The 13,157-nt window shown below is 55.0% G+C and overlaps 1 protein-coding gene across 4 annotated transcripts; it reads right to left on the bottom strand.

The window, feature by feature from the left end:
• Positions 1 to 2,641: 2,641 nt before the first annotated feature.
• Positions 2,642 to 13,086, bottom strand: CHRND (cholinergic receptor nicotinic delta subunit). Of its 4 annotated transcripts, XM_019021826.3 has the most exons (12): positions 13,035 to 13,086; positions 12,628 to 12,773; positions 11,868 to 11,912; positions 10,942 to 11,051; positions 10,657 to 10,812; positions 10,342 to 10,451; positions 9,177 to 9,377; positions 7,888 to 7,999; positions 7,694 to 7,808; positions 5,233 to 5,437; positions 5,026 to 5,144; positions 2,642 to 4,235 (listed from the first exon to the last, which is right to left on the bottom strand). In XM_019021826.3, exons 1-12 carry the CDS (start codon positions 13,084 to 13,086, stop codon positions 4,053 to 4,055), a joined length of 1,554 nt encoding a protein of 517 aa, XP_018877371.1. In that variant the 3' UTR covers positions 2,642 to 4,052. The 4 variants fall into 4 exon arrangements, with proteins under 4 accessions (XP_018877371.1, XP_063550767.1, XP_018877373.1 ...); XM_063694697.1 differs by lacking the exon at positions 11,868 to 11,912 and having other exon boundaries at positions 4,053 to 4,235; XM_019021828.3 differs by lacking the exons at positions 11,868 to 11,912; positions 12,628 to 12,773; positions 13,035 to 13,086 and having other exon boundaries at positions 4,053 to 4,235; positions 10,974 to 11,023.
• Between the last annotated feature and the right edge of the window lie 71 nt (positions 13,087 to 13,157).

The following is a 13,157-nucleotide window of genomic DNA, read 5'->3' as shown; positions in this document are numbered from 1 at the left end:
GCTGGGTGTGGTAGGGAAGGCAGGTCGCCGAGGAACCTGACAGCGGCTCCAGAGAGGGCTGAGGTGGACTCCCTCCTACTCCCTCCAGGGAGTCAGGATTTGGGTGGGTGTGAAGGCTGTTGGGTAGGCATGTGAGGGTTTTTTTTGTTTGTTTGTTTGTTTTTTGCTGGAGTGCAGTGGTGCGATCTTGGCTCACTACAACCTCCACCTTGATTCTTCTACTTCAGCCTTCTGAGTAGCTGGGACTACTGGCATGCGCCAACACGCCTGGCTAATTTTTCTTCTTCTTCTTTTTTTTTTTTTCTTTTTTGTATTTTTAGTAGAGACGGGGTTTCACCATGTTGGCCAGGCCAGTCTTGAACTCCTGAACTCAAGTGATCCGCCCATCTTGGCCTGCCACTGGGCATCCCCCTCACTGGGCATCCCCCTCACTCGGCCTCCCCCTCACTCGGCATCCCCCTCACTCAGCATCCCTCTCCCTGAACTTCCCCCTCGCTGACCTTCCCCCTCACTGGGCTTCCCTTTCCCTGAGCTTCCTCCTCCCTGAGCTTCCCCCTTCCTGAGCTTCCCCCTCCCTGGGCATCCCCCTCCCTGAGCTTCTCTCTGTGTGGCCCACTTTTCCTGGAATTTACAAAGCCCTCGTTTCCTTCTCATTTCTGAGACCCTTGCCTTTCCATTTTGCCCTCTGGTCCCCCTAGATGCAGTTTTCTTATCCTCTTTTGCAGACCAGTTTCTCTCCACCTCTTTACTCTCCTCCATGCCCACATTTTACCAAATTCAATGGCCTCCATGATCAGGAAGCACTGCCAAACAGTGGACCACCTGTCCCTGCATCCCCTACCCCCAACCCTCCTGTTTTCTCCCTTTCTCTGCTCTGGGAGAGACGGCCTAGAAGCCTTCTTGGTGTTCTCCGAAGGGTAAATCATCAATGAGGAATGGAAGTTTCTTGCAGGGGTTACGTGTGCAGGGACAGGACCCATTCAGAGAAAATCATCTGTAGAATTGTCTAACACTACTTCTCCTTTGCCACCCTCTGTTATAATGGCTGGTAGAGCAAGATACTCATTTCCTAGTCTCCCTTCAGATAGGCTAGCCATGTGATGTTTTGACCTGCGGGATGTCTACTGGAGCTTTATGGAAAAGTTTTTTTTTTTTTTTTTCTTTGAGATGGAGTTTCACTCTTGTCGCCAAGGCTGGAGTACAGTGGCTTGATCTCGGCTCACTGCAACCTCTGCCTCCTGGGTTCAAGCGGTTCTCTTGCCTCAGCCTCCTGAGTAGCTGGGATTACAGGCGGGCGCCACCACGCCCATCTAATTTTTGTATTTTTAGTAGAGAGGGGGTTTCACCATGTTCGTCAGGCTGGTCTTGAACTCTTGACCTCAGGTGATCCAGCCGCCTCGGCCTCCCAAAGTGCTGTGATTACAGGCGTGAGCCACTGTGCCCGGCCTATGGAAAAGTTTTGCTTCTTGATGAAAGGGGTCAGAAATGGCTGGCCCTTTTCTGCCTGAACATAGGTGCTAAGCGTGCAGCTGTGGCTGTCAGCTCACAAACTGGGGCCAACAGGTCTGAGGACAGAAGCCAACTTGCCATGGAGGCAGGGCTGGGCAGATGGCAAAATGCCTGGGTCCCTGATAGCTTTGTTAGACAGCTGAGCCAACGTGATCACCTCTGCCTCCCTATTATTACTATGTGAGAAAAAGGAAACCTTATGTGTTTAAGCTACAATTCCTTGAGCTTTCTGTTCCTTGCAGGCCAGTGTATTACTGATTCGCTGTCCATTGAAAGAGAGAGGGTAGCCCTGTTGGTCTGGAGAGAGTAAGGAACACTCTCTGGCTTCCCGGAAAGCTGTGCCTGTGAGCATGGCTTCCTGGGGACAGAAGATGGAGTTCCATGTCAGTCAGAGTGGACCAGTCCTGACAGCACCACCGTGCTGGGGGAGTGGGTGCCTCTGGTGGAAACTGTGGTGACCCTGGGAGCCTGTGCAGGAGGCACCCCCCCGGTTTTGTGTCACATTTTGGGGTTGTCTTCTCTGGAAGTCCACAGCCACTTGAGCAGGGCCTAATAGAACTGAGGACTCACCTGGTGGTTGAACCAAGACCTGCTGCCACCAGCGCCACCATGAGGCAGAGAGAAGCAAAGACTGTGGCTGAGGGCCCTAGACGGACCCTCCCTGAGTTGATGGGCTATTCCTGGGGAAGTCTCAGACTTCCTGCTCACCTGACAGGTGTGAGAACAAACTGGCTTTCCTATTTAGACAGGACAATTAAAGATTTGTACCTTGAATTTTGTGAATAGTTCATGCTGATGCTGGAAGGCAGAGGTTACTGGGGTCAGTTTTGGTTTTAAATGGTTTTTCTTTTTCCTTGGTTACATCTAAACATTAAAAATCTCACCTCCTGTATATCTGAGTTAATGAGGTCACCAATTCCGCCCTGAGGGAAATGGGTTAAATCACCACCCATTAAATGTGCAGGTCACATGAAAATGCTCCTACTAGAAATTCAATTTTCACAACACCCCATGACTAGGACTTACTAGACACACATTTTGCAGATTAGAAGATGGAAGGTAAGAGATGAGGAGCAGCTCACTCAAGGTCACATTGCTGGTGTAACAAATGACACCAAAACGTTGTCACTTAAAACAACACACATTTATTATCTCACACAGTTTCTGGGGGTCAGGAATCCAGGAGTCACTTAGCTGGTGGTTCTGGCTTAGGGACTTTCATGGGGCTGCACATAAGATGTCTACTGGGCTGTGATCTCATCCGAAGGCCCTACTGGGGCAGAGGATCCACTTCCACATTCACTCACGTGGCTGTTGGCAGGAGGCCTTAGTTCCTTGCCATGTGGGCCTCTCCATAGGGCTCCTCAACATGCCAGCTGGCTTCCCCAAAGTGAGAGATCCAACTGATGTGAGAATGAGGGCTAATGAGCAAGAAAGAGGCCATAGTGTCTTTCCTAACCAAATCTGGGAAGTGAGGTACCATCACTTCTGCCTCATTCTATTGGTTACCCAGACCCACCCTGGTACAGAGTGAGGGGACTGCACAAGGTTGTGAATACTGGGCATCACTGGGGCCATCTTGGAGGTGGACTGCCATACAAACAGACCCTTGTCTCCCAATTCCTGCAGCCTTGGCCTTTGGCCCTCAGGATAAGATTGAGTGGAGGCTGCCTTTGGGATAGGGTTGCTAGATTTAGCAAATAAAAATACAGGACAAATTTCAGAGAAACAATGAATGATTTTTTAGAATATGTATGCCCCAAATAATGCATGACAACCCTACTTTGGAGAGGAGTAGGTGCTGGGGGGCAGGGACCCTTTGGGGAGAGGTGCTGCATTCTGGTCCTCTAGGATTGTGTGTGCAACCTCAGGCTGACCCCAAGTCTTTGTGGATGTCGATCCTGACCTTTCCACTCCAGTCCTCAACTTCCCAAAGGGACCTAGGCAGAGAGGTCAAGGCAGAAAGAGCTAGGAAAGGATACTCTGGGGTCTGGAGGGAGGGAGGTGTCCTCAACCTCAGTCCCAGGCAAGGCCTCAGAAGCCTGAGGTTGAAGGGTAGGTGGGAAGAGGGAGGCTGGAGGGGCCAGAGAGTGAAGGCGCAGATTCCTGCCTGCTCTACCCCACACCTTGGGGGAGGAGAAGCAGAGAAGGGGCCCTATCTGTCTCACCCCTATCAGAGCTCTCCCCCACACCTTGGGGGAGGAGAAGCAGAGAAGGGGCCCTATCTGTCTCACCCCTATCAGAGCTCTCCCCCTGAGGCCACCCTGAGTGGCCTCTCCCCTGGCCCCTGAGCCAGCCTCAGGCCTCCCCCCAAATCGTCCTGCCCACCCGCTGTAGCCGATGTCCACCCTCAGACCGTCTCAGGTGGCCCCTGTCTTGATTTCAGGGGAGCCACTGAGCATTGAGGAGTGGCTGCTCCCTCCCTTCCTTGGACTCTTCCCCAGTCTGAGGGGCACGAGCCTCAGGGCTAGGAGTGGGTGTCATTAGGGACCGTGGCTCCTCTCTCAGACCCTGCTGTATCCTGGCTCCCCCACAGGCCCACCCTAGATGAAGCGCTTGTCCTGCACATTGTAGGAGTAGGGGTCCCCAGGAAAAGGCTGGGGTGGTGGCTGGTTGTAAACGCCCTGCAGGAAGATCCAGGCTGTGCCCACCACCATGACAGGCGTCACCACAAACAGGCAGAGGCGGTCCACTGTGCGGGCCACTCGGTTCCAGCTGTCTTTCTCCTGTGGGTAGGGGCAGAGAGAGTGGGGTGAGAAGGGCCTCAGGCCACAAAGCCCCACCCCCAAGCTGGGGCCCAGCCATGGAGGCAGAGGGCGGCTCAGTGTGCCTGCAGAGGCTGCCTCGGGCTTGCAGGATAGTGCTGGCTTGTCCCTAGGAAGGTCCCAGGCCCCTCTGGCCACAGGCAGGGCTGATCACTCTGTTGAGGAGGCAGGAACAGACCATAGCCTCCCTCTCAGCTGTAGCACAGGGCTCTGGGGCTAGAGAGGAACTGAGGCCCAGGGGTCTCTCCTAGGGGCTGAGGAAGGTGGATAGACCCCTCTCTTCTTCTCCCCCATCTCAGCAAGTCAGGGCTGCTGCCAGCCCATATGTGAACTGGGAAAAGGTGCCCTTTCTCAAGAGATAGTTTTTAGAAGTGGTATAATATTGAATAACCATATACGGCTACCTTTAAAATGTCTGGTTCTGTCTGGAGTATCAGGCTTGGAACTGAGTAGGGACAGAAAATGATTGGCAGCTGGGAGAAAGAAGGGATCCTAAGGGATGCTCAGAGTGTGGCCTGGACAGGGTGGAGCTGTGTGCCTATGTGTGTGTGCCCGGCCCCAGTGCTGCTATAGGGTGCCAGGCAGGAGTTCTCTCTCCCTGGGGGGGGGGGGGCCTGGAATCTGTGTCACATTAACTCCCTCATCTAAGTTGGTGTGTGCCTCTAAGGGGAACCCTGCCCTCTTAAGATAGAATACACTTAATCAGTGCCCTACTTGAACACCTGTACATGGCAATCCTGTGGTCCCTTACCTCATTGTAATTGTTCTGGTCCCTCATGTGGTTAACAATGAAGTTTGCCCCATCCACAGCTGGCTTCAGCTCATTGAAGAGTTCCTGCTGGGCCTGCTCAGAGCTTGCTGGGGGTCGGCCTACAGACGATGGGCCAGAGTGGGTGTGAGGCCTGCCTCCACCCACCTCCCACAGATGGGCTGAAAACCAAGACCAGCGGGGACCCACGTGCAGTGGTGAGGCGCCTGGCCAGCCCATGCCGCTCTGACTGCTTCTCGAACATGAGGTCACTGCGGGACTTGAGCAGGAAGTACTCCTCGGCCTTGGAGATGTATCCCAGGGAGCTGCTCCTCCGCACCAGGGCCCCAGGGCTGGGTCCATCCTCTGCTGGGCGGGACATGTGCAGGAGCTCTGGCAGGGTCTCCAGGAAGAGCTGGGGCCATGTCAAGGGGCCACAAGAAAGGCGTTGTTTTTTGTTTTTTGTTTTTGAGATGGAGTCTCATTCTGTCACCAGGCTGGAGTGCAGTGGCGCGATCTCGGCTCACTGCAACCTCCACCTCCCGGGTTCAAGTGATTCTCCTGCCTCAGTCTACCAAGTAGTTGGGACTACAGGCACGCGCCACCATGCCCAGCTAATTTTTGTATTTTTAGTAGAGATGGGGTTTCACCATGTTGGCCAGGATGGTCTTGCTCTCCTGACCTCATGATCCACCTGACTTGGCCTCCCAAAGTGCTGGGATTACAGGCGAGGCACCATGCCTGGCCAAAAAGGCCATTTTACAAGCATGGGGTGACCTTTACACATGCTAACATCTGTGACTTCATTCCTGGCTGCCACAAAGTGCTCCCCCGTCTGACTCTGTCATTGATTCCTCGATCTCCTACTGATGCACATGCAGGTTGCTTCCAGCTCTCCCACATCACCCATGGTGCGGAGCAGAACCCATTCACTAAAAATGATTAAAGACCAAAAACTAAGGTAAATGCTCCAAATGCTAGAGTCTCCCCCATCAAATGCTGAAAGACAAAGAGTTGCTAAGGCCGGGCACAGTGGCTCACGCCTGTAGTCCCAGCTCTTTGGGAAGCCGAGGCAGGTGGATCACTTGAGGTCAGGAGTTGGAGACCAGCATGGCCAACGTGGTGAAACCCATCTCTACCAAAAATACAAAAATTAGCCAGGCATGTTGGCGGGCGCCTGTAATCCCAGCTACTTAGGAGGCTGAGGCATGAAAATCACTTGAACCTGGGAGGCAGAGGTTGCAGTGAGCTGAGATCGAACCACTGCACTCCAGCCTGGGCGACAGAGGGAGACTCCATCTCAAAAAAGAAAAAGAAGAGTTGCTAAACTGCCTTCAGCTGTCCCAGAACAGCCAGCCAGCCCTGCAGCAGCCAAGAGGCAAGGGCAGCCCCCTCCTGAGCACCCTGCACTCAGTCCTCCCCTTTTTCCTTCTGAGTTGCAGCATACAGTGGAATGAGCACATCTTAAGTATATAGCTAGATGAATTTTTACAGATGCATTCCACTGGGTAAATCACCAGTGATGAGATAGTGAACATGATCCCCAAAAATCTCCCTCACACCTGCCCCCACTCAGTTCCCTCCCAGCCCCAGAGATAGCCACCATTCTGACTTCCATCACCAAACATTGATTTGGCCTGTTCTTGAACTTCTTACAAAGTGAGGCCTGCAGCATGTGCTGCTGCGTCTGGTTTCTTTCACAGAACACTGTGCCAGGAGGTTCACACGTGCAGGGCTGCAGCAGCCGCAGGTGCTTCTGCACGGCTGAGCAGCACTCCCGTGGGAGTATATGTCCAGTGTCTTTACCCATTCTACAGATGGCCTTTGGACAAGTTCCAGATTTTTTTTTTTTTTTTTTTGGAGACAGAGTTTCGCTCTTGTCTCTTGTCGCCCAGGCTGGAGTGCAGTGGTGAGATCTCGGCTCACTGCAACCTCCACCTCCCGAGTTCAAGCGATTCTCGTACCTCAGCCCCCCGAGTAGCTCAGATTACAAGCGCACACTATCACGCCTGGCTAATTTTTGTATTTTTAGTAGAGATGGAGTTTCACCATGTTGTCCAGGGTGGTCTCGAACTCTTGACCTCAGGTGATCCACCCGCCTCAGCCACCAAAGTGCTGGGATTATAGGTGTGAGCTACCATGCTCAGCCCCTGCTTTTCATTTTATTTTATTTTTTTAGAGATGGGGTCTCGATCTGTTGCCCAGACTGGGGTGCAACTGTGATCATAGCACATTGCAACCTCCAACTCCTGGGTTCCAGGGATCCTCCCACCTCAGCCTCCCGAGTAGCTGAGACTCCAGGTGTGAGCCACTGTACCTGGCTCAGTCTCCAGCTTTTGGCTATTGAGAGTGCTCATTTCTTTTTTTTTTTTTTTTTTTTTGAGACAAGGTCTCACTGTGTTGCCCAGGCTGGAGTGCCCTGGCGTGATCACAGCTCACTGCAGCTTTGACCTCCCAGGCTCAAGTGATCCACCTCAGCCTCTTGAGTAGCTGGGAATACAAGCATGCGCCACCACATCTGGCTAATTTTTTTTGATTGTTTGTAGAGACAGGGGTGTCTCTATGTTGCCCAGGCTGGTCTCCAACTCCTGGGCTCAAGAGATTCTCCTGCCTCAGCCTCCTGAAGTGCCAGGATTACAGTAGTGAGCCTTGCGCCGGGCCAAGTACTCACCTTCTTGACCCCCTCAGACAGCACATGGGTGCTGGGTGTTCGGAAGTGGATGTTGAGCACGATGACACAGATCACCACAACCATGGTGACCAGCACCATGCCGAAGAGCAGGAACCTGTGGGCAAACACTCAGCTTGGAGCTCCCAGGGCTGGGCTGGGCAAGCAGGGTGAGGCCGGGCTTGAGCATCACTCACTTGCCGATAAGGGGGATGGCCATGGATGTGGCGGGCAGACGCTTGGAGATGAGCAGCAGGAAGACAGACTGAGCCAGGAGCACCGAGATGGCCACTGATGTCTTCTCGCCACCTGGGGAAGCCAGACTTAGCTGTGACCTTGGGGCACCGGTCCTAGAGGGTCCCGCTGTGGCCCCTGGCACCTCTGTAGTACCATCGTACCCTGATGAAAATTATGGGTTATGGAGCTAGAGTGCCTGGGTGCAAATCTCAGCTCTGCCACTTACTAGCTGGGTGACCTTGGGCAAGTAGCCCAACCTCTCTGTGCATCAGTTTTCTCAACTGTTAAATGTGGTGACAGAGTGTGTTTAACACGCATCACTCTGCCTGGCACTGGGTAAGTGCTCATGAAAATCAGCTGTCACAACCCACCCACGCCACTGAACCCTCCTGGAGCACAGACCTGCGTGCGTTACTCCCCGCTTAGAAAGCGCCAGGTTGTCCTTGTAGAACCAGGATAACACCCCAACTCCCAGCCCCTCACTCAGAGACCCCAGCCCAGTGCTGTCTTGCTCTTCCCACCTGAGCTCCTGCACGTGATGGCAAGGGCGGGAAGGGGGGCTCCCCTGCTGAGGTCCCCTCAGCCCCTGCCTGGCCCCCTCCTTATTGGCATTGCTCCTCCTGCCTGTGGTAGCCCCACCCAATCCTGCTCAAGTCCATTCAAACTCCACCTCCTCTAGAAGCCCTCCCAACCCCACTGCAGATGGAAGGTGCCCCACTTCTCCCTCCTCAAGTCCTGCCAGGGGCAGGGGCTGGGTGGCCTTTGACCCTGGGACTCACTATGCCCTGCTCATAGTAAATATTCTGAACTTGTAAACCACTGCCTCATAGAGTCAGGTGAGCACAGATGGGTTTTCTGCCTCACACCCTACTGTCCTAGAGACCCTGTTATTCACCCACTGGTTCAACAGTTGAGGGCCTCCTGTGTGCCAGGCCCATGGTCACACACTGGTGACCATGAGGGACTTGGTCTCTGCCCTGACAGAGGGACAGTTTAGCAGTTCTTCTGAGAGTCCGTGGGGAGTAGCATCTTGGAGATGCCCTGCCCTGTCCATTTGGGGATGTTGCCCAGAGTCATACAGCCCTCCCTCTGGGTGGCCACCTGGCCCTCACACCTGGATCCAGGCAGGGAGCTCCAGGAATGGAGACCCCAGGTGGCTCCCAGGAGGAAGTGAGGGGGCAGGGCTGGGGCTGGCTGTGCTCAGGTGGGCTTGGGGAGGGGGAGCAGGGGACGGGGCCTGGAGGCTCACTGTCGGCCGGTAGGTAGAAGACCAGGTTGACCATGAAGGAGATGAGCACGCAGGGCACCAGGATGTTGATGATGTAGAAGAGGGGCTTGCGGCGGATGATGAGGTAGAAGGTGATGTCCTGGCGGCTGGGGCTGTCCAGAGGGGCTCTGGGGTCCACGTTGACCCTGGCCGGCCGGTGGACTATCTCCCACTCCCCGTTCTCTGAGGGCGGCACATGGACATCTTAGGGTCAGGCCAGGCCAAGGGGGCTAGGCAGGTCCTGGGGACAGAATGAGGGGCTGGGCAGGGCAAGCCAGTCCAGAGACACAGACGGGCTGTCTACGGGGTCCCGTTGGGTGTCGTTCCCTGGGGGGTCGGGATGGAAGTTTCCATCTGTGAGGGGAAATCTTCCTCTGTGACTGATTTCTTTTTTACCTTTTCGGAAAAAATAGAAGCTGAGGCCATACATGACTCAAATAAGGAGTATCTTTTGGCTCAAAAGATACACGAGCCAAAAACAGGTATTGCATATTAAGACACCAAGTCAAACAAATGCTCTCAGACATTGAGCCTGTCTTCCTGAGTAACAAAGAAAAGCCTCCTGGACATTAATTGATCCACTCCTCGGCCTGGGCCTTGGGGATAATGAGCCAGTGACAGTAAAACTATCCCTGCCATGATGTGCCAGCCTGAGACAGTGAGACAGGGTCCCTTCTGATAGACAGGGCGAGTGGTAGGCCCCATGGAGGATCCGAGCCTGGGTACAGATTGGGGATGAGGATGTCAGGAGGGGTGGCAGACACCCCCATCAGGATAACACAGCCCTCATGACAACCACACCCCTGGGCTCACCAGGCACAGGAAAGACTAAACCCCTGTCAGCCACAGGCATCTCATGTGGGAGAAGCATGACTTCCGGGCCTGGGCAGAGGCATGGGGAGGGCCCTGGCACCTTCTCTCTCTGCCTTTGGGATAGCTTTGCATTCAGGAAGTGTGAGTGTCTGTGTGCTCCTCTGTGGGCAGGTATGTGTCTGCCCTTCTGTGTCTAGCTGCGTGTGTGAGTAGCTGTGTATTGGTGTCCTAAGTGTGTGTGTGTGTGCACGTGTGTATCTCTGGGGTGGGCAGGGCCAGTGTGTCTGTGTGTGTCTGAGGGACCTGCCCACCCACTGGCGGCTGTTCCCAGCACCTGTGAAGCCTTCAGGATCAATGATGATCCACTCCACGGGGTAGGTGCGGTTCTCCTTGGCATCCTGTTTCAGGCTCAGGGTGATCTCTTTGGCCGTATACTTGAGGGAACTGGGGAGAGCAATGGGCAGAGAGTGACACTCGGCCAGTGGCTGGGGCCACAGAGTGGGGAAGGGCTGGTAAGGGAGGACCATTGTGGGGAGGGCAGCACTAATCCAGACAGGGCAGGGGCCTCTGTCTGAGGGCGCTTCAGTCACCTTCTTTGGCCTCTGGCAGGGTGCTTTGGGGTGAGGGGTGGCTGGAGAAATGGGCACACCTGAACTTGAGGGAGCAGTTCTGCCAGTCGAAGGGGAAATAGGTGACAGAGATGGGGCAGGAGGAGCGGAAGATGGCAGGTGGCAGCCAGTACACGAAGCCGTAGGCGTAGACAAGCACGTTGCAGGAGTAGGAGATCTGGAAGGAGCCATCATTGCTGGGGGACAGGGACAAGAACCATAGTGAGCTCTGGCCACTCACGACTGGCAGAGTTGGGGGAGGCAGAGGAGGCTTAAGGAAAGGAGGCAGGGTGACAGAGGGGAGGTCAGGGAGGGCTTGGCTCAACTTGTTCTCCAGCACAATCTCTGGGAGCCACACCATGTCCGGGGGGAGGCGCAGGACACTGATGTTTCCAAATTCTTCAGCATTCCACTTCAGCCGGTTGTCTGTCCAGCCCTGGAATCCCAAAGGCATGTCACCAGTGCACTCTGCAGCCATCCAGGCTCCTAGCTCCCCCCACTTCCCTGACAGAAGACTGAACAGGGTCTGAGAGCTGTGACAAAAGAGGTTTGGGGAAGGCAGGTACAGAGTGCGGATTCAGGTCTGTCATGGACAGCTGTGCAGGATGCTCACTGCACAACTAAGGGAGCATTATTTCTACTGTGAGCATAGACGATTTGTGTCTGTACTGTGGACTTTTGACAGGCAGGAGGAGAATGTTTTCTAATAAACATCAAGATAAAGTGGCAATTTTCCAACACGTGAATCCTAATCCACTTGAAGGTGACATCAGGGCTGGTGAGGGCACTAGGTGGGGGAAGGACAGTTGGGCCTGGGGCTTCCCTGTAGGGAGGCACCAACCCCTCCTGGAGAACAGTGTCCGAGGCAGACGGGATCTCCATGCAGAAGCAATCTGGTGCCCTGCATTCCCTTCCCGACCCCACTGGCTCTGGGAGGGGCATTCTCTTTTTTTTGAGATGGAGTCTTGTTCTGTCGCCCAGGCTGGAGTGCAGTGGCGCAATCTCGGCTCACTGCAAGCTCCGCCTCCTGCGTTCACACCATTCTCCTGCCTCAGCTTCCCGAGTAGCTGGGACTACAGGTACCCGCCACCACACCCAGCTAATTTTTTGTATTTTTAGTAGAGACGGGGTTTCACCATGTTAGCCAAGATGGTCTCGATCTCCTGACCTCGTGATCCACCCCCCTCGGCCTTCCGAAGTGCTGGGATTACGGGCATGAGCCACTGCGCCCGGCTGGGAGGGGCATTCTTACGTGCTCTATCCACACATTGGTAGTGAGGGTCTCCTCAACTTCTTTCTGTAATTAGACGGTAGGGCCATCCTTCAGGGCCATATCATTCTTTTATCCGCACACATTCACCCACTCTCTCTCTTTTTTTTTTTTCCAGGGTCTTGCTCAATTGCCCAGGATGGAGTGCAGTGGCACGAGCTCGGCTCACTGCAACCTGCAACCTCTGCCTCCTGGGTTCAAGCGATTCTCCTGCCTCAGCCTTCCTAGTAGCTGGGATTATAGGCGCACACCATCACACCCGGCTAATTTTTGTATTTTTAGTAGAGATCAGGTTTTACTATGTTGGCCAGGCTGGTCTCGAACTCCTGACCTCAGGTGATCCGCCCACCTCGGCCTCCCAAAGTGCTGGGATTACAGGCATGAGCCACCACACCCAGCCTACATTCACCCACTGTCAATTGGCACCCAGGGAAACCGTGGCATCTGGGCCGTGATCACTCGCAGTCAGGAGTGGGTAGGCCACCAGGGAGCAGAGAGGACCGGTGGCCTCTGAAGTGTGTCACAGATGGGGCATGCTATGGGTGTGGTTGGGGGACACCACAGAGCTGACACTGGAGGGGCAGGACAGCAGCCTCTCAGGGCACAGAGCAGCCGCAGCACGTTTCCCAGGAAGGGAGTGGCCATAGGCCAGGTGGGGGCTTCTAGCTTCCTCCATGGCTATCCTGGTCCTGGAAAGCCATCCCTGCCCTCCCTCCCAACCCAGCACCGGAGGGCCTCTCACCAGGGAGATGAGGTTGGAGAGTGTGAGGGCCAGGGCAATGTCCACACTCTCCTCTTTGTGTGCCACGGGCCGGAGCTCCTTGTTGTAGCCCTTCTCTTGAAACAGGTGCCGGATCAGCCGCTCCTCCTCGTTCAGCCCCCAGCTGCCTGGGGAGGGTCAGGGACAAGGACTGAATGGGGCCCTGGGCAGGGGACTCAGGAAGGAAGCTGCCCTGAGGTCCTGCTGGACCATGAGGTTGGGATGAGCAGGGGGGAACCCAACCGCTCCCTGGGAGTGGGGACCCCAGAAGGCGGCCCCCCACAGGGAGAGATGGCAGAGTGGGAGTGGAGTGAGTGAGGAGCCATGCGGTGTGGGGCCTGGGTAAGCATCACGGGGGACCCCAGGGTGGGGAGGGTGTCTTCCCTTACCACACACCGCCAGGGCAGCCAGCAGCCCCAGTGTCAGCACTGGCCCCTCCATCCCATCCCTCTGACTGGGACGTGCATCTGCCCCTCCTGTCTACAGGGCTGTGGAATGAGGGTGGGCGGAAG

The sequence above is a fragment of the Gorilla gorilla genome, chromosome 11 (genome assembly GCF_029281585.2).
Source record: "Gorilla gorilla gorilla isolate KB3781 chromosome 11, NHGRI_mGorGor1-v2.1_pri, whole genome shotgun sequence".
Taxonomy (NCBI): Eukaryota; Metazoa; Chordata; class Mammalia; order Primates; family Hominidae; genus Gorilla; species Gorilla gorilla.
Note: the sequence above shows the minus strand (reverse complement) of the source record. Positions and strands in the feature narration are given on the sequence as shown.

Coding starts and splice junctions, on each gene's coding strand:
- CHRND (XM_019021826.3), bottom strand. CDS start 13,086: ATGGAGGGGCCAGTGCTGACACTGGGGCTGCTGGCTGCCCTGGCGGTG. Junction 12,774..13,034: donor GGCTGCCCTGGCGGTGTGTG/GTAAGGGAAGAC, acceptor GACCCTCCCCAG/GCAGCTGGGGGCTGAACGAG. Junction 5,145..5,232: donor CAGGCGCCTCACCACTGCAC/GTGGGTCCCCGC, acceptor CATCGTCTGTAG/GCCGACCCCCAGCAAGCTCT.